Below are 26,317 nucleotides of genomic sequence, written 5' to 3'. Positions count from 1 at the left end.
TCATAGGAAAAACTTGAAAAAGTGGGACATGGGGCACTTTAATATAAATAATAGATTTTAACTGGAGGCGGAGTGAGGTTCTGGAATCTGGAACTGGAGTTATTGAACCTTCACCTGCAACACTTACTGTAGGTTAGTTGATCTCAGTGTCTCCAGAAAGAAATTCTTTGCTTCTGCATTTGTTTTAGCATTCATGGACTGACAGGCCACAAAACCTTGAAAGGAGTTGGTGCCCTCTGAGCTGAACAAGAGCAGTTTGTTTTTCACGTAGCATACAGTACATGGCCAATAATAAAAGACGTGACATACAGGAGGGGCTGGTTCCATATCCATGTTCCATGTGGAACACTGCCCTGGGGAGAGACAGGACTTCTCGCCTCGAGACTTCTCTCACTATCTCCAGTCATTTAAACAAAGGAAAGTGTCTTGTCCAAAGAGTCCAAATCAGACACCTTCAAGTGGCCACATTATCCTTGTTACCAGTCAACCAGTTTATCTTTTGAATCGTCAAAAGTTCAACAAATGTTATTGATAATTGAGAAAGGTAATGTGATTGAACTCACAATTATCCCTACAGGATGAATGGAATGCTAAAATGCTCCCATTTATAGGCAAATTAGGGACAAAATATCAAGGTAATGTGCAGCTTACTGTTTTACTTTCATTGCATTAGTTGGTGTAAATTTTTTTGACACTGCTGTGTGCCAGCCCTTTAGGCATACTTGGAGGGCTTATTCTAACTCAGCTAATAATCTACATTCCCATTTGTATAATGTAACTGTGATAAGTGCTCCCAAGAAATCACTGTTAACATCACGAAAACCATCCAGAAGATTCATTATAGCTCTGCCTTCTTCAAGGCAATACAACACTAATGTGTCCGCCTGACCTCCTGTTGAATGTGGCCGTTTTAGTGGATTATTCCAAGGAAAATTATTCCAGGATTTCCCTGGCGCGTTAAGTCATTCAAACAGTTGTGCCAAAATCACATTAAAAAGGATTAAATTGGATTCAAACTGGCATTAAATCTAGAATTGTTAAAAAATTATGACATTGCCCAACAATTGTCACTGTTTAAGTTAATCGAATATACCAAGCTTGTGTTCTAAAACATATTCCCTTGCATTTTTGGTACAGCTGCGTTTTTGCCTTTTTCTGTGAGCTGCATTTGTGGTTTCTGTGTTCCACACTGTTTTGATGGATTCTTTTGTACATCTTCACTGTGTTTTTGTGGGGTTTGGTGTTTTTTTTTACTGCAGAGAGTCCATAATGGTCCCTGATGAAAGCAGCTTTTTAAAAATAATCTAAATGCTAGCTTATGAGCTACAGACATTTGAGACCTACAAATGTCTTCTTCTGAAAGACTGAAGAAGCACCAAGAGCCCCCCACACCTGCAGCACAGTGGAGGCTTCACAAGAGAAGATACAGGAAACATAAAAGGGACAAATGAGGAGAAAATGGTGAAAGACTGGAGGAAGGAACTGCGCAGAAGGAAGAGGAAAGAGGGCGAGAAGCTGACCAGTGCAGGATACCACACTCTGAAACGGGGACAAATCCAGGAGGAAATGGTGCATTTTCTTCAAGGCTTTATTCCACTGATTTAACACTGCAGAATGATAAGTACTGTACATTTACCCTGCTCAGCTGCATAGGCATACTCTCGCCGTGTTACTATTTGACATTTTGCTTCCTTGCGTTTTCACCTTCTTTAAATCTAAACTTGACGAACAATGGCGGTCATGTTCATCGAAACGTAAACACAAGCAGTGGAAGCCCCGGAGGGAATAGCCTACTTTCCCGTGCTGCACAACATCAAAAATATAAAGGCATTGTTTTTGTATATGCAAGCCAGAACATACTAGAGCGCTTTGTATTTAGTGAGCTTTCCCCTGGCCTGTCCCATGCTTTGATTTACTAATGAGACAAGCTGGCATTGGTGAAGTGTCAAGATGACAATGAAGGCTTAAATTTTGAACAAAAGTGGAGCAAACGGAAACAATGTGCACATGGGAGGTATTTTAAAGTAATCAACGTTCCCTTATAAGGAAAAAACTAGACAAAGTGCTCATGAAGTCGATAACAACATGTGTATTTTGTTATTTTAGATCATCTAAATGGTTGTAGGAAGTGCTCCTGTATTTTAATTTAGTTTTCGTTGGTTTGTTATAATTTCATAAACTTGCATGCTAGTTCATAATTTGTTAGAATAATGACTGTGACATTGCATTTCTATAAAAGTAATGTAACACTTTTATGACAGTAACTGAAAAAGAAAAAGAAGAGTGCCTATAAACTCATTCCTCTGAAGAAATGAAAAGTTAGGTATGAGTTTGGACCCAAGGCAATTCAAAGTACTTTACAGTTAGATACAATTACAAGAACGCCGATCAAAGCAATCCATCAAACATTAATATAATCATGAATTAATTATATAAAGGCAAAGGGTGTAGATAAAATACTTTCGGTGTCGTATGCATTTCATTGAACATTGTTGAATTAAGGCCTGTTTCACATCATCTGGGAGTTTGTTCCAAATTTATCAGCCTCACCGTGTTTAGTCATGTCTCTGGGGATCACCAAGAGACCCCTCCCTGAAGTTCTCAGATGAGATGGTTCTTACGGCTCTAACATGTCAGAGATGTACGTTGGCGCAAGCCCGTGAAGACACTTGTACACAAGCTGTTTTAAAGTTTGACAAAAATGATGACGGACAATTGCAATGTGCAATACTACCACTAGTTGTGGGTTTGACACTGTTAATTGACACGCATTTGGTGAACTGTCTCTGAAGAATGGACATGCAAGTCTTTGTGCCTGATGCTTTTGTCAATAGGAACTAATGGCCGCTGCACACTCCGCGGAAGGTATTTGTTTGCACCACCGACCGCCCCTTGCGAGTTGATAAAAAATGAATAAAACAAAAACAGTTCCAAGGCCGTAGTTAAAGTTTATTTTCCGAGGCAGAGCGAAATGTCAGGCCAAAATAGTATGCAATGCAGAGCGTGTTTAATAAACCATAACACACCGAGATTCAACTTTCCAATTCCAATGCAAGGTTACTCAAAGTTTCAGCATAAACAGTTACTGAGGCTATAGACGAAATTAGCTTGCATCTTAACACCAAAGCACTGGATGGTGGGAGTACTCAAGAAAATGGCATTATGGAAAAGTGGACACAATGGCTTTGCTCGGAGATGAGAGAGTCTTACAGTATTGTCTGATGATTAAACCAACTATCTGCATTTTGCATGACATCCTAGTATATGCTAACTATCTACTGTTCACTCATCCTATCATAAATACTGTTTTGATGGTCCAATTTAGCAACAATGCATTCTAAAACATGAGACGTTTATGAGTTTACGTCAATGAGACAAGACGAGACAAAAAATGGAGAAAGTGGTTCGTAAGACCATTCGCAAACAGAACTTAGGTGCGGAGCGGGAGAACACGCACGCTACATGTGACACGGAGCGGGGCCGTCAGCTTCCAATATTTCCAATACTTATCGAAATGTATTATTACCTTTTGTTATGAAACTGACTAAAACTTGACTAAACCTTTTAAGCTTTCATCTGACTAAAACGTGACTAAAACTAAAAGCATTTTTATCCCTAAGACTAAAACAAAAAGGGCTGCCAAAAACAACACTGCTCCCGATCGAGGCAAAATGGGTTGCAATGTGCAGTGGCGGAATATATTTGAAACATTCAACGAAGTGGACACTATTTCTATCACATCAGGTAATCGGAGAAAATTCCTATAGCTGCCTTAAATGCAACCAGTACTGTTGTGTTGTCTATTCATGCTCTTGCACTACCGGGTAAGTTCTCTTTCAATGTTCTGAAAGTCTAGTATTGATAAAATGAGTTATTGTTGAGTTTGCAACTAGCTAAGCCTACGGGGCAGAGTGCATTTCTGACTTTAATCTGAAAGTTTCGACCAGGGCTGGACTGGTCATCGGAAGATTTGGGAGTTTTCCCGGTGGGCCGATGTACTTTTGGGCCAGTTGGGCCAGTCAGATCGAGATAAGGCCCGTTATACCTTACACCGGCCCAGAATTAGCGAGAGAAGCCATTAGAATCTCTATCATTACATGGATGCAATTACACAATTCCTCCAATAGAGGGATGTGACGCCTTTTATACCCTTCTGGTGGCACTTTCTTGAGTTGTGGTTCACAGATAATCTCGTATAATGAGCAATGGGCCTCTGGGACATAACACTCATGCCCCTCACATTGCGAAAATAAGAGGTAATAGTTTATTGTAGCACCCTCCAGGACCCGCAGAACCATAGACCTCTATTTTGTATACATTTGTAAACGTTTGCAAAGAAGTGCATGCTGGGAGTTGTCAGGTGACTCCGTCTTGCCCCTCGTCGTCAGTGCGCGCAGTTTGGAAATCTTCTAGTTTCCATTGAAGGGATTTACAATGTTTGGCCTTTTCGGGACTTCTATTTTCACTACACACCTCTCTAACTTCGTGGTGATTTTTACCATTTCATCTTCAATCTACAGTGTGATCATTTGGCTGGTTTTGAAAAGTTTATTTGTGTTGCAGTCGCGAGAGGAACTTCATTGACGGAACGCACATTTTAAGATTGTTAAGTAATTTTACAAAAGTTCCTTAAAGTTGTTAATGACAACATTAAAGTGTTGAGTGCTCTGAGGTGTTAGCTTGAATTCGGCAGAAACAACATGCAGCTATTGTCCTCGATTCGTAGCTTATACTGTTTTAGTTCAAGCTGGGTTGTTGACCTCGGTCGCCCCCCCTGTGGGTTGTAGATGCCTCCTCATGATACCTAGTGGTGAGAACACTGGACAAATGCAAAAGTGTTCCAAAAATACGGTACAAAGGATGAAGACAGGGAAATGGTCTGTGGTCACCACCTGCAAAACCATTCCTCTTTTGGAGTGATCTTGCTAATTGCCTCTCATTTCCACCTGTTGTCTGTTTAATTTCCACAACCCCAAGTGAAATTGATTCACAATAAGCGTGGCTTCCTAACTGGACAGTCTGATATCCCAGAAATTTGACTGATTTGGAGTTACATTGTGTTTTCTGAGTGTGCCTTAAGTTTTTGTGAGCAGTGTATATTTGTTTCATTCATCCCTAAATATGTGGTTGCGTTTTATGCATCTTGCATAGTACATTGCAATTCATTATCCATCTCCACCTTTTTACATATATTTCGCAGGCATAATGATATTGAATATCACACAAAAGAAACATCCCTGTGGGGAAAATAACCTTTGTGACCTTACATTTAGACTTTTGTACTCTTTGTACAAGCTCTGCACACATGCTTCGGAGTGCTACAGAAACATAAACATGTTGTACTGAATGTGCGCCTGCATTCTCTATATTCTCCTGGGTGCACTATCAGCCCAGCATTACCACTTCTATACATTCAAAGCACCGAAGTGTCACAGCGGACAACAGAGCGTCTTTTCATATTCTGACAGTATAACATGCATCCTTGTATCCGTTGGGGTTGCATGTTGTTCTATGATACGGTATGATTGACAATTCCATAAGCCCAGGTGTACCTACAGTGAATTGCGTGTCTCGCTCGCCCCGTCGGCTTCCAATTATCTGCCTCCCGTGTAGGGTTATGCCGTTGTGAGCCATATAAGCCAGTCACAAGATATCACTTGGAAGTGGAAAGTGCAATGTTTTTGTGAAATCATTCCTCTGTCTCTTCAAAACAAATACACTGCCTGACCAAAAGGAAAAAGTTGCCACCTGTATTTAACTGTTCTGATCTGGGGCTGCTGCAGTGGGTCAGGCCTAGCTAAACTCAATGCCCAAAGAAGGATATCAGCTGAACATCCTGAATGAACAGGTTATCCATCAGAGCACCAAACTTTATTCCTTTCCAATGAGTTTGCCTTTTGCCTGTAAAATCAGGTAAGGGAGTGTGGAGAAACGCAATAATGATGCGAAACAAACTGCCCAGCTGCATATAAAAATCATATTTATTTGTATTCTCCAATTAAGTGTCTGTTACGGGCCCAAACTTTTCTGCCGTCGATGGTAATGTAGGCTTTGGAAAAATACAAATTGCCTAATCAATGGAGAGCAATTTGACAAAAGTGCAGTGTTATTCACTCGCCTCAGAATAATGAACGTAATTTGTTTCTGGGACAGCAGCAACACTTTTTTTTTAAAAGGCTCAATATTGAATAACTGTAATCTGCAATAACACCATTTATTTTCAAAATGGCCATGCTTTGACTAGAGGCGGCGCGCTTCGGCGAATCATTCTCAAAAATATTGGCCTCACAAAAAGGTGAAGAATGTGGTTTCTGTCTGCCCTTGAAATTGATTACCGTATTTTGCGGACTATAAGTCGCTCCGGAGTATAAGACGCACCAGCCGAAAAATGCGTAATGAAGAAGAAAAAAACATAGATAAGTCGCTCCGGAGTATAAAACGCACTAGTCAAACATTGCCTATTGAAGAAAAAACAACAGGCTGAATAGGCGTACGGTATGCTAAGGTAACACATTGTTAATACCATGAAGCATAAAAATGAATTAAATAGGTGTCTGGTGTGGTGTCACATAACTGGCAACTACCTAAAGTGCTTGGATGTTGCTTTTATAATAGTGTTTTCTTTTTCTTTTCTTTTTAAAGTAAGCAACTTTGGTAGCTGTAAAAGCAACGTAATTAACATGAGCATGTAATATGATCATCACGTGTCATGTTTGGTACAATATGCACTGTTCGTTTGCTATGTTTGAAAGTGTTGCATACAAATAATTGAATAATAAAAACATACATAAAATTAGTATATTACAGAGTCTAGTATCTGATGCAAAATATTATACATATACAACCTTGAATGTCCCAGTCTATTTTTCAAGTACACAATCTTGCATTAAAATGGTGACAAAGATAGTAAATTAATAAATACATAATTTGGACTATGTTGTTGCTAATTGAATACAGTTTAGCTCTTATCCAAGAAATGTCTCAGGCTCGTTAGGCTCAGTTGCATGACCATGGCCATTGCAGGGAAGGGCTTGTCAAGTTGTCATCTCTGCTGGGATGTTATAGCAGTGTGTTCGACAACGCCTTCACTACGAAGGCTTTGTCAAACACTAAAATTACTCCCAGGCTGGGTTCAGTCATACAGAGTTAGTTGGGAGGGGTGTAAACCTTGCTACCTGCCGGTTGTTCTTACCCGCCTCTGTAATCCTGCATATTTAGTCAGTCTCACTTTTACACAATCACGTGTAAAAAAGTGTCATACGGAGAAATTTGATCACATTCACCAAACTCTTTCAGATCCTGTCTGTGCATGGTCCTTATATAAGTTCAAGGTTATAGAATTAAAAATATTTGACCTTACTTTGAGGAATTTTGCCTGGCCAAGTAAAAAAAGACAGACAACAATGGTTTGAGCTCGAGAAAGTACATCTTATTTCAAGTAATTTTAGAATCATTGTCAAATTTTAAGTGCAAAGAGAGATTTTTTTCTTTTACTTGTCCACACAAATAAAGGGCAAATAATGTGTTTCAAGAAAACATGTTTCTTTCGTGACTACTTTTTTCTTGACATACATATACTACGCAAAATGCCAAGGCCAAGGGGTCTATCGTAGCTGTAAAAGTATATTTCAGGGCCTAAATGATATTTAGAAATATTCTTATGTTGAAAAAGTCTGGTGTGCTTCTTGAAGATAGGGTCGTGATCTGTAGAACAAATAAAAAGTTTCCCTTTCTTTCCATACAGTTTAGCCCACCAGAGCCTCACTAAATCAGGCCCTGGAGCTCGACGTACATCAGAATATTTCCAAGCCTGAATGGTACCACATGAATCGCAGCTTGTCACCCTCAAATTGCCGCTCGTGTCCCACAAAGCTTCAACCTTCTTGCGTCCTCCCTCCTCTGCGTTTTGCTTTTATTTCATTTCCGTCCCATGTCCTTCTCAAACCACTCTATATTTTTTTCTTCTCTTCTCTCCCACCAGCTCGACGTGTCACTGCTCTCTCGATAAATGATGGGGCACGGCTAGGTTTTGAGTGCCCGCAATAGAGAGCCGCATTCGGGCTCCCTGTCTCCCGACGACCTGTCCCATCGCAAATTTACTATGGCATTACTCAGAGCGCCGACCATTTTCCGAACTGTCTCCTCTTTCTCCTTTCCATGATAAAAAAAACGACTTTGGAGGGCAAGATAGAGACGGCACATTTTCCTATGTCTGGCATGTTGTGGGTAAGAGTCAGGAGGAAAAAAAATATTGATTTAGGATATGCAGAAACTTTTTGACAGTTTGATGATGAAACCAGACCTGTTTATTTATACACAGTAATGTGTTATCAGGGTGTTCGGTTCCGTCATTTTTTAATTGTGATGGGGGCACCTCATACAAAATCAACATGTTTGAACATTTAACCATGTTGCGAGGTTGTTGCCTCACCAAAGCTGGCCAGGGTTATGATGTGTAAATATCTTCTTCTAAAACACTGAAGAGGCTGGTGGCGCGGCTCAGTCTCTGTATCCGCTGCACTTTATTAACTCTGAGTGATCTTCTTGAACGCCGACTGCAACAAGTGAATTTCTCCTTTGTGAGATCAATAAAGGATTATCTTATCTTATCTTATGACTAACACCTGAACACAATTTCGTTGTACGGTTTTACAGTGACAAATAAAGCACTTACTTACTTAAACCACAGAATCTAGAAGTGTCCTCCATATTGTCCATAAACAATCACTGAACCCATTCCAAGCAGTTCTATGCCTGTATTGCATTTACCATGTCACCATTGATTTGTTGGCATACTTTGGGCTGAAAATGGAAGCTTGTATATTGTTTTTAGCATCTTTGATTCCCTGTCGCTGCTAATGAATTGCGATCCAACCCAACTTCAAAACACAAACCACCAGTTAGTGATAAAGTCCCTATTCCAAAGATAAAATATGCTAAACTCCAGATCTTTGTCATGAGCACGTAGTTTGAGGATGAGCACAGTGGGCAAGTTCGATGGGTGAAAGAACCCAAAGAAAACCAAGACAGTCTTCCATCAAGTATAGGCAATTGCATTGAATTTTGTTGGACAGCTAAGAGGTTTTTCTCTAACACAAGTTCCTTGGCAACATTCATGCCAAATTTTGTGTCACCAAGTGTCGCAAACCATAAATTAGATTTCATCCGCTCCACTGCTTACATGTACAGTCAGTAAATGAAACCTTACTACCACTCAGCAGAGGGAGAGCTTGCCAGAACACTTCCCTGACCCAAATATGATTGAAAACCCCGCGCCAAAATGGAAACCGACGCCGTCCCAACACTTTAGAGTTGGCTCGTCGGCTGGCTGCCCCCGCGTGGGTGCAATAGGATTAAAAATGTTCATCTGCACGCTTGACAAGTTATGCAATAAACGCAGGATCAACACAATTAGCGCTAAGAGGACAGTGCTCATAAATCAGGCCAACCCAAATAAAACCACTGTGATTTATTTAACTGTAATTGTCGTAATTCATCAGGTCGACTGAGTCATTTGGCCTTGCAGCACAAAAGCCCTGTCTGGAACTACTTAGGGAAGTTGACATCTGTTTTTTGTGCCGTTATGTGGAAATTAGATAGAAATAAAGTCAGCCAAAACATCATTTGCAGTGACTTTTAATTATTCTGTGCCAGGTTGCGCAGTGGAGGAATTCCTTCTGACAGAACAAGGAAGCATTTTGGTAATTCTTTTAAAGTTGAAGTGTGTAAGTCCTGTCTCCATGCAATCACCGTAATAGTATTATACTTGTAGCTATTTCCATCCTGTTTCTGAGCTTTTACGGTGCTATAAGTTAAAGGCTACCCCATTGGATTAAGTGCTTTCACTTGGGCAAAGAAGTTGAAGGTGTTGCCCAAAGACTAGGCTATATGAACTTTTTTTAATGGTCAAACGTTTGGTTATATGATGGCCTCTCTACCAAAGCATAATTCAGAATGGCTTTGGTTCATTAGATACAGCTCACAATTCATGTAGCATTATCTAGCATTATGTACAGGACAGTGATTATTATTATGGAACAGCAGGCTGGTTTAACAGCCTGAAGTAAATGAGAAAACACAAGCTTAGGAGATGAAAACTATCAATCAATCTTCAAAGATGAGTTGGTGACTGCAGGGATGTGCTTTGTATAGCGCCTTTCAGATGACACGAGTCACCCAAAGAGCTCCACAAATAGTCGGAATTGTTTCTTCATTCACCCCACACATGGTGGTGGTAAGCTACGCACAAAGGGAACACACAAAGGACCCGGGGTTTGAACTCAGGACAATGATATTTTGTTGTTGTTGAAAATATCAGCAAAAAACATGAAAGAACTATACTCTTAAGACCATCTCAAAAGTGCACAATTTATTTGTGTTTCACAATAACCAAATAATATGGTTGTCTGTTTATGAATGTTTACTGAATTACATTATAATGCCTAACAATTTGTCTTGTTGTTTTTGTTGTAATTGCTGATGGATCCTTTATAGAATTGAAGTAAAATATTACAGTTAGGAGGGAAGGACAGCGCAAAAAAGCTCAATTCTTTTCTATAAGTTCTATGAAATGAAGACAACTGCGCAAAATGGATGATAAGAGGGAGTGACTGAGCCATTGCAAGGAGGCAAGGCGAACCGCGGCACAGGCAAAATGTGGAGTGACATTTCATACAGCGCAAATGGAACCATGAAAGTGCGTAATGATGCCTGTCTGCACTGCTCCAGCGTCGCTCTGTGAGAGGAGGCACCGCACTTTGAAAGAGGCACACACTTTGTGACTTTGTTTTGGTTAAAAAGCGTAGCGCGTGGGGAGCAGGTACATATGTATGTGGACAGACATGCACATTTGCGTGAAGGCACCCCTGAGGTAATTATGGGTCGGTTGGGGCCGAGAGCAAAGTGAGATTGACAGTAAGATGAAGAAGAAATTGTTCAAGTTTGTTATCTTGAAGTTGTAGGATTAAAAGGCATTAATCCCCATAGCTCAATATCAATATGTGGGTTCGTTTTTCTGCTCATTTTTAATGGCTATCTGCGTTTACTTTATCGGAACTTCTTGTTTTCCCTCCTGAACCACATGAAAGATTATGGCTTTGGAAAATTTCACGTTTCACTGTTTTTATTTTTTATGGTTGTACCTTTATTCTTTGTTTTGTGTTAAAGGAATACGCCACCGTTTTTCCATACTGAGATATGTTCTTGACTGAGCTTAGACAAGTTGATGCATACCTGTCTGGTCTTTACACAAAAAGACCAAAGATGTTGTTAGCATTTAGCCTCTCCTCCTCTCCTGTTAATTTCCAAAATATGTAATGAACTGTCAGATATGGAATAATACCTTCACTTGATCACCTAAAAGAAGCCAGGCAACAGGGCATTGGAATAAACATTACTGCATCTCAATGGACTAAAGCTAAAGACAACGTCCACTCATCTTCAATCTGTGCTCGTCATGGCAGAGTCCTGCACGGGTCTATCTTTGGAGACCCGTACCCACCGGCGCCCGTCCGCAAACGGAACCTACCCGTCCGTAAACCCGCGTTTATATCAGAGTTAAATCCGCACCCGCCTGGATCCATTAACATTCTACCCGTGCCCGTGATAAATCAAACACAGAAGCACTATATTGAAGCACTATATTTTTTTCAAGGTGCATCTTAACGAAACAGTGTGGCGCTAATGTAACCTGGCTAACGCCAGACTGCTGTGTGCGCTCGAATCATTTCGAACTGCACAGCAGCCTGGGGACCATGGCCGAAATGTTCGCATGGATTTGGGAACCAATCAGAGAACAAGGAGGGACGGCAAGACGATGACGAGCTATTCGATATACGGAAGCTTGTAGTTTATTTACGAAAAAAAAAAAAGTGTATTTACGGATCAAACATGACAGCAGCAGACGCAACGCTATTTTCCGATCAAGCTTTAGGCCGTGTTCTAAATAGTTTAGCTCGAAACGGATACGCCATCGGATACGATGATACGATTGGCTGTGGCTACGTACAGACACATGATAGACATCCGTAGCGCCCAATAAACGGCTATGGACGATCATAAACCACACCTCTCTTACGAGAAAAAGAATTGGTGGTCCCCAGACTAAATATCACTTGTGATTTTAGTCTGGTGTTAGCCAGGCTAGCGCTAATGAGGGTTGAATGCTTAAACTGGTAATAGAATACTACATTATCGGTGCGGTTGATTCCTGTGCATTGTCAATGTAAGTGCGCGCACATGTGTGGGTGATGAATGTGCGTGGCGGCAGGTGCAGTAGAGCGGTGGGAATCAACGGCTAGACGCGCCAACTTTTCAGAGCAGCGTGAGGAGGCGGGAGGAGTAAAAACACACATTCAGGAAAAATGTATTGATCATCTGAACAACATAACCACCCCACTACATCACAACTGAAACGGAAACACCGTCTGGGCAGAGGGAATCTTCATGTCAAGAAGCAGCAGTTTGAAATGCCTTTCCCGAGCCCAGGCATTCGGATCAAACAATCAGAAAAGCGTTTTCATTCATATCTTAGAAGCAACAGCGCGAGTGTGTGGCTAGGTCTGTAGACATCACAATGAGATAGATTAAATATTATGCGGGTAGCAGCTACCCACCGACCCGTCCGTGTGTAATCACTACCCACCCGCAAACCAGCGGGTAAAACTCCAGGGCGTAATATCTGCCCGTTTCAGCAAATTTTGCAGGTACCCAACCCGCGGGTATCTGAAATCTGATGTTTGTAGAATACAGTTAGCTCCTGAACCTGTGCTTGCACTTTTTGGATTACCCCAAGTTGCGGCTAATATTATTAACAAGCAAAAAACGTCTCAAATTTATTTCAGTGCTATCTAGAAGAAGACTAATATTAGTCAACTGGAACAAAAAACCTCCAACCCATACGATAAAAAAGCCTCTATTGATCTCACAATGGAGAAATTCACTTGTTACATTCGCTCTCAAGGAAATACTTAGGGTGTAAATAGATAGGAAATGTGCAAACAATGATTAATTTGCTACATGATGTTATGAAACACGTACAATTGGAAAAAATCTAATTTGAATTAAAAGGGAAGGTGTATGAGTTTAATTTGATATGGGATCTGTTTCTGGGGTCCTTTGACAGGTTCAAGCAGACAAATGTGTGAATGGGAATGAATGAATGAATGAATGGCCTCAGGATTGTTAGGGTTTTCTGGATGTAATGTACACATTACCATGGACACAGATCCATCAGGAGTGAAAACCTACCAGAAACCCCCAAAACAATTGGTCCTGGAGCGGCCGAGAGGCCACTGGGACGGAAAGCAAAGGCACCATGCTAACCACCCATACAGCCATTGAGTCACTGAAAGATCAAATATGCAGAAATATTAACTTTTTGTCCCCATAAAAAGTGGCAAAATGCACCTTTTACTTTAATTTCAATTGGAATTCTGATAATTTTCCAATAGTTTCAATGCATGTCACTGACATTGGACATCCGAACCCCTTTCCTTGGGATCATGGTGACACTAAACAGTAATGACAAAGTGGAGCTATAGTCCATTTTCTCCCACTTTAAACCTGTGTTGGATGTTTGATTTGTGATCGAACGCTCTCACCACTGGGCTGCTACTGCCACCCCATATTCACCTTATTCCGGATGCTCGCGTGGGCACCGCCATGAAATGTGCCCGCCCCTTTTCTCCTATGTGTTAACATGGGACTGGAGAAGTCCACATAAAATCAGTCACTACATGAAAACAAAGCCGTTTTCAGGCCGCGCAGAGAAATGGTGCTGTGTTGACTTGTTGGTGCAAATGAACATTGGCCATTTTACACAAATCAATCGACTAAACATCAGATTTGAGCGGAGAATATTTTCCCTCGTTCTCCGTTAAAATGAACGGGCTTTGCGCTCGACCGGAAGTGTCTGGACAACGAGGTGCCGAGACAACGCAAAAAGTGGCAAAAGTTTGCGGGGCGGAATAAGGTGAATATCCACTTCTGCTGTTTTCAAAGAACTTCTCTTATTATTTCTGCTGTGTACAGAAATAATACCATACATCAAACTGTACATAGCATACTTATTTATTTCCCCCAAACAAGACAAACACGGAGCAACCAAACCCTACTTGAACTACGTATGTGCTCCCATGGCTAATTGCAATCACTCCTCTGTGATTGTAAAGCTTTCCGCACTTCACGTTGCATTGCCTTTCGCCGCGTGACGTAGACAAACAAGCATTAGCGGCATTAGCAGTCACGCCAGCCGCGTCGAGGAGCATAGGACAGGAAAAAAACGCAATGACTTTAAACTCATTTGCACCACCTGCGCTCATAATAGCCAACTCGCGGGCGCACCTGCTAGCGAAAACATGTCACCCCTCTATCGGATAATTACAACCTTAGCCAGCCTTCAGTCTCTCCGCCGTCTCTCGCCGCTTTCCAAAGCAGCTTTGTGCGTTTGTTTACATATCCGTAACACAAAGAAAATAGCGCAGCGTAATTACCCAACTTATAATTTCGCGTCTGCAATTAACAAAGCGTTTACTCTTGTTGTGATGTCTTCCTCTGTGTGTAATTTGCAATCGCACCGCCCCTCCCTCCTGCTAGCTGCCGTTGTGCCCGCTAAGTCAATCATAGCCCCCCTAGCATGTTGTGTGTTCACCAACTAATCGCTAATCATTCTATCTTGATCAATTAGAGCCAGCATGAGAGCTAAACAAGGCTGGGAGGGAAGACAGTCGAAAAGAGGCGTGCATTTAAGGAAACTCCATTAGCATTCGAAATTTTTTACAGGGATCACAATGTATCCCAGATTTGATAAATTGTTAGGCTGAGAAATGCAAAATGTCAAACAGTTAAGCAAGTCCTATTTTAATTGAATTGTGCAATGCACAGAATTCTAAGTAAGAATGCACAGGCAAACAGCAGATAGACTGGAGAGTTCAGAGTAAGTAACAGTTGTGTTTTTCTTTTTTTTTTGGGGGGGTGGACATGACCTATTCACAAAATACACCAATGCTGATAAATTCACGATTTACAGATTTATATTTTACACACTGTGAACAGGGGAACAGCTATTTATGTATTCGCAATTCACATATTCGATTCACTTCAATACACACATAGCGAGGGCAGGCTGGAAATAGCATATAGCTATTTGTGGGCATGTTGCCCCTAATTTACCATTTGAAATAGCCTGTATTATATTATATGGGCTGCAAATCTGATATGTAAATGACAGAATGCTATGTGAGTAAAGGTATCACTTTATTTTACATTACCTTGATACATTATATCTAACTAAATTTAGCACAATGTAATGTGCTCTGTAACATTCTGTAATAACTTGTACCTATGTAGTATGTACACAATGGAATAATTTGTATTAGTACTTTGTAATTACAGAATGTAATAGGACACAAAACCCTTAGCGTTAGAGCTAAAGGTTAGGGTTAGAGATAGACTTATGTCTTATTACATTATGTACCTACAAACCACAAATACATATTATTCCATTGTGTATCTAACCCATAGGTACAAGTTTTTACACATTGTTACAGAGCACATTACATTGTACTAAATTAAGTTAGGTACATTGAATCAAGGGTAGTGAAAATAAATTGTTACCTGAGTAAATTACAGCTGCTGATCCACTTTTGCACATACTGCTTGTTTTGCTCATGAGCAAACGCTTGGAAATTGTTGACTGTCTCCGCCAGTACCCCCGTCTTGATTGGCCTGTAACTTTCACCAGAGCCAGGCTCCTCCCAGCAGCCCCCGAGAGGTCGTTATGGCAACCCTGTAGTTGTGTAAGGGGCTGGTCCCGGGGGCGTCTGCGAGTCCGTAATTGGTCCCATCTTGTCGTTCTCCAACAGTGCAGACATTTATCACTGTTCAGGGGAAAGGAGAGGCCAGACCAGGACACAAATTCGGGTTGAAGGAGGGGGAGAAAGAAACGGTTACTCATCGGATTTTGGCTCCGGGCCGAAACAATCTAATTGGGCGTGAGGCAAATCGGGTTATATAAGCTTAACCTTAAAATAAAAGGGCATATAAACAGTTTGCAAACAACATGTAATGAAGGTATGAGTCACTCTAAAACTTAAGGAAATCCTGTTGGACTATCGTGTGTTGAGATCAATCAAGCAAGACATTATGGCAGTGTATATCGCAGGCTAGATACAAAACGAGCTCGGCAGCCTGTGTATTCTAATCGTCATTAAAGTGACAAAGTGTCAAGAATTTGCAACTTTACCTTGAATGAAACAGAGCAGGAATTAACAGAGTCTAAAACACACAGTGTAATACATATTCCAAGATTTATAATTACACAAATTATGTCCTTTAGTAAATGTAACGGAGAACTACACTGCAATAAATTAATATCTAGTACAGATGTATCAAATTCAGCATATTAATCCAAAATGTTGTTGTTCTGGACTAGTTAAGATTTAGTTGAGTATGTAACAAGATCATTTCCCTTGTTTCGGGATGTATTTTTGATACATTTCAGATTATTTTTCAGAAATGAAGACAATTGTCCTTGTCAGATTGGCAGTTATACTGACTTGTTTCAAACGGCATTGCCTTAATACTGGTCTGAAATATGATGAAACAAGTGAAGTTATCTAGGTAAGAATAGGCAAACATTGTAAATTAGTTACTTTACAGTCATTGTTTTTCCTGCGTTTAACCTTTAAACTTTGAGGAGCAACTTCTAAAAGCCATTGTCTTAGAAATCGATTGAGGACAATAGCGCAATTGGCAAAGTGAATCAAGTTTTTTTTTTAGAACCTGCTGCTAAGATTTGCATTTGAACTTGGGTGACTTTGGTATGGTTTGCAAACTCATAGCTATTTTCAGAAGTCTGTCGCATGCTCCAAAAATGAGCTGTAAAAGTAATTGCTTGCTGTCAGTATAGGAGTTAGCGAAGTGTGTTTGCACCTTATTTTTGGATTCATCAAGAGATTGCAGCATGAACATCCAGAGATATCTAAGACTCTTTTTTTTATTGATTTATTTTTTGAACGGTAGCCAGAGCAAGATTATTGTAACAACCAAACATTATCAGTTTTGTAAAACGAGCCCAACTCCGAAGCAGGGGTAGGCACTGTTAGGCCCAGGGACCAAATCCGTCTCTCCAACATAGATTCAATGGACTCCTATAGCCCCCCAAATGATGTGGTGCAATGCTCATATTTTTTAGAAAATAGTGTTGTATTTTGTTGTTGGAGAACCTCTCCCCCGCTCCAAACCTACTGGCCTATCCCTGATCAAAACCCAGCTTATGTTCTCTGTTAGTGCGTCAGATTAAACCCCTGTCTCATTCACAGCAAACTATTTGACCTCTCATTGTGTTTAGTGTTTCGTGTGCTGATTCTGCAGGAGTCAGCCCTGTTTTTCAGTCACCTGTGCGATTTTGATTTGTTTTATTCCAGAAAGCAACCAAGTTTGTTTTAGCGCAAACGAACCATGCATTTCCCTGGGGAGGTATAACGAAGTTCCAGACTAGAGTCTTTGTACAGAATGGGAAAAGGCCGCAACTCTTTTGTCAAGACGAATGGATCAAATGAAGAGTTCCTTTCCAACTTCAACGCAAGCTGATGTATGCTTCCAACAACCTGTCACTCGGAGAATCCATAGGCAGCCAACATTTGTAATTCAAATGAGGCAACTCCAAAGCAAGCCCGTAGCCTGACACTATATCGGCAGCTTACTCCTTTATTCCTATCCACATTTCTGCCTTATGCAACTACTCAAGCCAAAAACCTCCATCTTGCGTCTCAAAACTGCCCCATTTGCACGATTTTGCAGCAAACTACTTAGATCTGCTAGCTGCATCTTTCTAGCATGATTCCAGGACATCCGTCAAGAGTGGGGACAGATAACGAATTCATTGTATTGATTTGAATGCCGGCGAGCCCCAGCCGGGAAATATGAAGTGTCAAGCAGTCATTAATTCCGGAGAGAAGTCGGCAAACACTGTTGACTCATTTCATTACGCCAAGTTCCACATATAATTGACCTTTTGGCTCATTGCGTTCAGAAAAGTTGCTTTTGTGGTGACTGCACAAAGATATAGGAGTTGCAGCAAGAAATGAATTTAGCAGAGGTTTTTTTCTTTCTTTTTTTTTTTTGCTGGATGCTCATTTTCTGCCTCCTTAAAGATAAAGCGGTTCTGGTGATGAGAAAGGCCTAAAGCGTTCCGAAGCGTGTTTATTCGCACTCACATCAAAGGCCTCTCGCTTTTGTTTTTCTTTTTTTCTTCATTATTTTACTTGGCCTTTTTTTAAGTCGGTGAGGATGGAGGAGAGAAAGGGAGAAGAATGGGGCATTAGGCGTTTTCCCTTTTATGTTTTAATATAACAAGGCCATAATTGAGCTTTTGAGATGTTACACAATGCAGCCTTATCTAGTCTGATGGGTAGAATTCATTTATAAAACTTTATGTCAAGTGTCTAGGGCTGCGGAGTGCATTTCTTCTCAATTGCAATGTAATGGTGGTAGTTGTCAGAAAATGTATGCTGAATCATGACTACTCTATACTCATGTAACATGGACTTTCTAAGAGATTTTTTTGGCCCACTGCAGTCTAGTCTACAAAAATGTATTATGATTTGCATTGTCACTTTATATTGAACTTGGGGAAACCTCTGATCACTTTGGAGTTGTTTTCATAAGCATTGCTTGTATCAGCTGTATCAGCTGCACTTTATTAACTCTGAGTGATCTTTTTCAATGCCGACTGTAACAAGTGAATTTCTCCTTTGTGAGATCAATAAAAGATTATCTTATCTTATCTTATCTTATCTTGTCCTCTTCTCTTAGCAGCAGAATTTTAGAATGGCTAAGGTATTATTAGCATTGTTTTCAATTATTAGCTTATTTAGCGGTTAAATATACATACGCCCCTGCAACCCGGCCCCGGATAAAGCGGAAGAAAATGGATGGATAGATGGATATACATACACAAAAATGTGCCCATGTTTTCACTCTTTGACATATGCTGTGGGTTGTGAACATGAATGCTGCTGTAGCTCTTTGAGATAATTACTATTTAAGTATATCTTTTAGTATTCAGATGACAAAACTTTTTCAACTTCAGATGAAAACTTTTTACAAAACTTTTCTGTAATACAAATGCATAGTATATCTTTTACACTGTCTGCTTTAGACTTTCCAACTTTCCCTCTAAATACTTCTCCTTGTTTGCTCGTCACTCTTAGCGGTACTCCCTTGCCGTGACGCCATCCACCCGTGTCCCGTCTATCAGCCCCTTCTTTAATTCATGTAATCGTGTGTGTAATGACAGGCATTTTGTCAGGGGGCCGTCTCTCCGGAGCACCATTCCCTTAAGTCGCCGGGCGTGCCTTTAAAATGTCAGTCCTCCCCTCTCCCTCTTTTACGGCACCTGCTTCTGGAAAGCTTCCCAGTCAATCTCCAGCTACTCGAGCAGAACGGCAGAAGTCCCCAGACGCCGACGAAAGGGGCTCATTTGGCTTTTAATAAAAACAATGCTAAGAGAATGCACGCCAAGTGAGACTTTTTAAACAACAGTAAAGAGCGTTGCTTATATGAGGGATTTTCTTTGCATTGTGTAACGTACTTTATACTAGCTACAATCCCTTAACAATGGGACTAAGTAGAGATGCAAATCTCTTTTTAAAGAACTGTTTTGTAAAGTTAACTCATGTATTATTTCTCAGTTATCTATTGTTCATCATTTCCCCTTTTCAAGCACCACAAAGCACTGTTTTATATGAATACTACAATGACATGAAAATGGAAACATTCAAATGCTCTGTTTCTTTTGCAGGAGAGCTGTACATCGGTGGCGTGAACAAGAACATGTACACTAGTCTGCCCAAGCTGATCGCATCCCGGGACGGGTACCAGGGCTGCCTGGCCTCCGTGGACCTGAATGGGAGACTGCCCGACCTGATCGCGGATGCCCTCCACAGGGTGGGCCAGGTGGAACGAGGCTGCGACGGTGAGTGTGCACTTCTCATTCATCATGAAGGGGCAAGAATCTTTTCCAGCTGATTGGCCTGAGGTTGGGAACTGTCTTGATTATTCATAAAGGGACAATTCCTCCAGGGTTATGTATGCAGTAGGCAGTGAGTCAAACGGAATGCTATTTAACGAGTTTATTACTAAGTTACTAAGTTACAATGTGTTGAATGCGACAAACACAACACATCCATGCACATACCATTTTGATGATGTGTAACCATTCATTTAAACTATGGTATGTGGGAAATTCTGATATTTAAAAGGAAAAATTGGACAGAAAGGGCCATTTTTGTATACAAATCTGTATAAAATGATAATTGGACCATAGTTTTAGTATTTTTATAAGACATAATGGAGTACAAAAGGATATACTTTAGCTCTGATTACAGCTGTTAGGCTGATTCTAACAGAGTTCTGACTTATTTCTTTGATAATCAACGTGAGTGTATAAGCTGCTGTGGATGTTACCACTAGCCGTGTTGGCTTCAGCGAGTGTGTTGCGATTAGCCGATTCATTTATTATGGCACCAAGATTATTATTGTACTACAGAGATGGTATGGCCTTACAGCATGACCCAATATGGTAAATAGTGATTTAAATGAGTGACCAGGTGACAGTGTGGAAGCTTTCCGAAGGCTTGAGTTTTTCTTTTACGGTGCTCTGACTAAGTTTTTCGGTTCATTTTACAACGTTTTTAGACTGTAATTCCCCTGGGCCTCAAATATTTGTACAGTTCTAGCTAATTTACACTGATGTTTTAGTCCCAACTTCACTCTCCTGCGTTTGCACATGCAGAGCATGAGTGAATATTGAGTGAATACATCTTGTACTTCGGGCTAACTGAATGTGCTTTGCTACTTTTTGGAATTTTGAAGATTTTCCTCAACATCAGCACCTCTGATTTAACTTTTGGTGTGTGTTGCTTCTCTTCTGACTTGCACATGTGCAGCGCAGCTCATCAACATTTACTTGGCACGTAATTCAGAAGTGAGGAACTTAAACATGCACTGCACATCAGGCCAGCTCTGAGACGTAGGGCCAGATCTTGTGGTTCATAGCGCAGTCTGTAGAGAAGAAGAGTGCGCAGACGGGTGGCGCTCCTTGCAATCAGTGCACCCTGTTTGCAAAATTTCTTTTGGACTGAGCTGTGGCCGACACAAGGAGCAACAATGTAAAAAGGAAACATGAGGCTTATTACAACGACCACCGCTGATGCTCTTCATTCATCAGGAGGTAAACACTGACACATTATGGTATCAATGTCACCTTAAAACGCGTATTAGACGTGGTGTTGTGGCACTTGAAGACATGTGTGGTTTATTTATGGAAAACTGTTGTTTTGGTGTTGGGGTGTGCACATTGATCTACTGTATCAAAGTAGGCCCGTGCGTAACCTACGCTCAAACAGCCTTTTCAAGGCAATTTTGCTTTTGTTTTAATTTGACGTCGGTTCTAAGGAAGAAGACAAGGCAGCGCGATGTAAAGAGGAACATTTTTAACACATCTCTGCAGCAGGCTGTGGTCCCAACATGCCTCAAAGCAACGACCATCATTCTGGTGCCAAAGAAGCCACCACCCTGCTGCTTTAACGACTACCGCCCAGTAGCACTCACTCAAATTCTTATGAAGTGCTTCGAGCGGCTTGTCATGGACCACGTCAAGTCTGTTCTCCCTCCTACCCTGGACCCAAACTAGTATGCTTATCGGTCCAATCGCTCAACTGAAGATGCCATCTCCACTGCGCTTCATACAGCCCTTACTCATCTAACAAAGGACTCCTATGTTAGAATGCTGTTTTTAGACTTAAGCTCAGCATTCAACACTATAATCCCACAGCAGCTAATACACAAGCTGCTCCACCTGGGGATCAACACATCACTGTGCAACTGGCTGCTGGACGGGGGAGACCACAGGCTGCAAGTCCTCCAGAACCATCACACTGGACACGGGGGCTCCCCAAGGCTGTGTGCTGAGCCCCCTCCTGTTCACTCTGCTGACCCATGACTGCTCCAAAGTACGACTCAAACCTCTTCATCAAGTTTGCAGATGACACAACAGTGGTGGGTCTCATAAGCAACAGAGATGAGTCAAACTACAGGAGTGAGGTGAGCAGTCTGGCTATGTGGTGCACACAGAACAATCTCTCTCTAAATGTGGAGATGGCAAACGAGATTGTTGTGGACTTTCGAAGTGAGAGAAGCTCTCCTGGACCATGCACACTACATCATTGGTCAAGAAAAGTAATCAGCGTCTCTACTTTCTCCACAAGTTGAGAAGAGCCAGAGTCCCAGCCTCCGTTATGTGCAACTTCTACAGAGGGACGATAGAGAGCATCCTGACCAGCTCCATCACTGTGTGGCACGGCGCCAGCACTGCCTCCTGCCAAAGGAGCCTCCAGCGCATCATGAGAACAGCGGAAAAGATCTGTGGCGCCCCTCTCCCCTCTATTAAGGAGATGTACTCCAACTGTCTCACCGGCAAAGCCATCAAAATCGCCAGAGACCCCTTGCACCCATCATAGTCTCTTCAAGGTTATGCTGTCAGGGAGGAGACTGCGGAATCTACGGGTCAGTTCCAGTTGACTGAGGAACAGTTTTGTGCACAGGGCCATCGGGAAGCTGAACTCCCTCTCTTTTGTTTCATAGAAATGCACCTGAATGATGGCCATTTTTTTAATCAGAAGTCCTTAACTATCACAATAACCATGAAAATGACAACCACCGGTTAAAAATGCTGCAAAACCCCCCAAAACCAAACAAAGTCACAATGATGAAAGAATACAACCATGAACAGCGTGGAAATCAAATCTCACTGATAAAATTATGTCGTAACATGCAAACATAATACATGTTTACTGGCAGTCGTGTTTCTCGGGTTACTTCTTCCAACTCTTTGACGCCTGATTATTCCAAATTCTGTCCAAAATAATCTGTTTTTCCACCGAAGAGTTCAAAAATAGTTCGCCTAACAGCCGGCAAATGTTTTCCCTCTAAATATTTAAAGATATGAGCAGCATTTGGAGGGAATTGTCTTGTTACTGCGTGAAATCTCGGAATAGTTTGTTCTGCCTTATATTTCACACACGCAGTGGCCACTTGTGCTCTAGCCTTTCATAAAACGATGGAGCCTGATGTACAGCTGCATGATACGAGTGAAAAAAATTACCTTGCAACATAGTATCTTATATATTTTCACAAAGTAAGTCCACTTTTACTCCTTTCTTTGACAACGTATCAAATGAAGACTAAAGTATTTAGTTTTATGGACACAAACCCAGATTTCAGGAAGTAATCTCAGTATATGTGGGTATGCCAAAGCCCAGAAAATCCACTGTTCATTCGCTGAAATAGTTTTAAAGGCACTTGTTTGCAACTAGAGCCAGCGTCTCTGTTGGCTTTGTTACCTTAAACGAATTCAGGACTGCTCAAATTCAAATTGTGGGAGACTTCACAATTGTGAACAGGAGCTTGAATTTTAAGCACTGAATATTTCAATCATAGAGTGAGATTGCCATTTGGTTATTGCACTAATTTGAGGCTGCCCAACAATGTCATTTAGGTGGTAAACTTTACATTCCTTTTGAATACAGTGAATTGTTCTTCCAATCAATAACAGGGCCACAGCGCAACCTCGGAAATGTCTGTGCTAATGCCCAGCCCATATTTTCCACCCGTCAGTGTTTATATTCTCTTCGGTTTTACGCTGTCGCCTGCCTGTACAGTTTGTCCCCTGTATATTCGCCTCATGGCTCCATAAAAGCTGCAGGAGGGAGGCACACGTCTCCATAATGTCATTGTCGGAAAAGCTGGTGTCAGTGAGAACAAGCCCAGGGTAGAGCTGTGGAGGGGGGTCTCAAGGACAAAAGCACGGCAAGCCTCCACAAAGTCAAGGAAACTCGTGGTGAAAAACGTCAAGAGAACCAGACCAGACACTCATGATTCCATTTTACACCACCTGACTTTTCTTATGAACCTCAATTTAATGAAACAAAGGCACAAGGCAGATCTTACAATTAAGGACTCAAATGAAGAATAGATGGCCTTAATTTGAGAGAGAAAACTCCCAGTGGAAGACATCAAATGATATTTATTATCCAGTTGTAAGTACAATGAAAGTTTTTTTTCCTAACACTGCATAAACGGATGAATACTTCTGCCAGATTTATTTTTATTTTCATGACCTACTAAAATGACAGGCAATCAAGAAAAAAATACTTTTTGTGAAGATTCCTTCTGGCAGTGCCAGGTATTGGCAGCCAACTAAATAACTTTTCTCTTCCTATACTGTAGTTCCTATTTACAATCTTAATAATCAAACCTTTAGGCCCACGTACTCAATGTGTTTCTCTGAGATTCTTGTTTGCTTTTCACCAGCCTTTTCACCTCTTTTAGGATGAAGCCACAAATCGTTAATATCAGCTAAATCAAAAACAACACCCACCAAGCAAGGAGCCTATACAGATGCCTTACGTTCACTTTTTTCTTTTCAAAACTTGCTTCAATCATAAACTGTACTTCTTCTAAACTCATCTTGGGCACTGAGAAGTTTACAAATATACATGACATTGACCATTTACTTTCGCATCAGTGCCAATACAATACTTGTGTCAGTCATTCATAAAATGCCGTTTGTAATAACTTGTCGCATTTAATTGTGTCTTTTTGTGTCCACTTTTAAAATTCCATTTGTTGGTTCGTCTTGTCATTTCACACGTTTCCCCCACGCCACCACCTCAGTGTCCCCAGCCTTCCCGCTCTGTGTTGTTAATCCTCGAGTATAACGCGTTTTTTGGCTCCCCATTTTTCCCACACCCACCTTCACTTCTCTCCCCTCCAGTTGGTGCACCAGCGGCGGAGAGCGCGAGCCTTGATTTCCCTTAGGGCTGCACTGGCCGACTTGATGCAGCGCTGAACTGAACAGAGCTATTTCTTTTCTTCTCTTTTTCATCCCCCGATCCCTTACGCCGTTACTTGCGCCCGCTTTATTACCTGCCGGTGATTTTTTTTTGGGCACAGCGACTTGGCTTTGAAACCGCATTAAGCAATCTCACCGGCTCCCGCAGGGGTCTCAAATGGATGCTAATATTGGTTAATGGCGAGGTGGTTCTGGAGAGCTGAGCAGTTGTAATTGACCACTTTCAGAGGCTGGAACCTTTTTTTTGAAAAAAATAAATAATAATAATGCTAAGGCTATATTACCTGGGGTGTTGGTAATTGAATGTAGAAATAGGAACACATCAAACAGTAAAGTGTTTTGAAATAATCATGTGGGATTGTAAGCAATGCCCGAATGCCTGTGCATATTCATTCAAGATTTATTCAATTGGCATGTGGCAGCAGGAGCGAAATTTGTGGAATCAGTTCTTGTTAACGTGCCAAGATAAATTAAAGGAATAGGCCACCGTTTTTACATACTGAGATTTGTTCTTACCTTAGATGAGTTCTTTTGTACCTGTCTGGTCTTCACGCGTGCCCCCAGTCACGTAAACACAGCACAGACGGTGTTAGCATATAGCCTCTCTTCCCCCTATTCATTTAAATGCAATTTTGGAGGGTGTATTTTTAGATTCAAATTTTCGATTGTTGTCAATGTAGCCCGGCCAACCAGCTACCCCGATTTTCTGATCATAAGCAAGAACGTCTGAGACTCTGCTCATAACCAACACGAAAAGTTATTTATTGATCCAAATGCATCAAAGCTGTACATTTGCAACAAATGACTCAAATGCAGAAGACTCCCCAATACCATATAATTCAGAACAAACTTTTTGTTAAATTTAGTGGCTTGTCTAATGTTTTGCCAGAAGATGACGCTGCTAATCTGCCATGTTGGACAGAGCATGCGTTTCTTTGACTGGCTAATCTGCGATTGCATCGGGAATCGCAGAGATAGCTCCGCAGCCCAGACTCCACACCTCTTTGTAAAGAATGGGAAAAGCATGTAGTCTGGCTACTAAATGGATAGTAACACATTTTCCTGAATGAGAGGCTCCTTCTGCTTTGCTGAAATTGGGTTTGTAAATGGTGGACATCTTTTTCAACATTGTTTGCATTTTCATTCTACCGGCCGACATAAAAAGTAAATGGTAAATGGTCTCAACTTATATAGCACTTTTCCACCTACATTAAGCACTCAAAGCGCTTTACAGCAAGGATCCACTCACCTTCATACTCTCATTCATACACCAATGCACGCAGACACTGGGGGCAATGTGGGTGAAGTGTCTTGCCCAACGACAGTGTGCACTTTCAGGAGGTGGGTTTCGAACCCCCGACCTTCCGATCACGAGACGACCCGCTCTACCATCTGCGCCAC

At 41.3% G+C, this 26,317-nt stretch overlaps 1 protein-coding gene across 8 annotated transcripts in view; it reads left to right on the top strand.

Annotated features, from left to right (window-relative positions):
• The window catches only part of nrxn2b (neurexin 2b), a 1,057,142-nt gene that overhangs the window by 613,117 nt on the left and 417,708 nt on the right, over nt 1–26,317 (top strand). For all 8 annotated transcript variants that reach the window (XM_079579566.1, XM_079579564.1, XM_079579563.1 and 5 more), the window contains one exon: nt 19,805–19,978. In XM_079579566.1, the coding sequence (XP_079435692.1) occupies nt 19,805–19,978 (174 nt within the window). The remainder of the gene's footprint in view (nt 1–19,804; nt 19,979–26,317) is intronic.

The sequence above is a fragment of the Gobius niger genome, assembly GCF_951799975.1.
Source record: "Gobius niger genome assembly, chromosome: 21".
Lineage (NCBI taxonomy): Eukaryota > Metazoa > Chordata > Actinopteri > Gobiiformes > Gobiidae > Gobius > Gobius niger.
The sequence above is the reverse complement of the archived record's forward strand: the minus strand, read 5'-3'. Positions and strand labels throughout refer to the sequence as shown.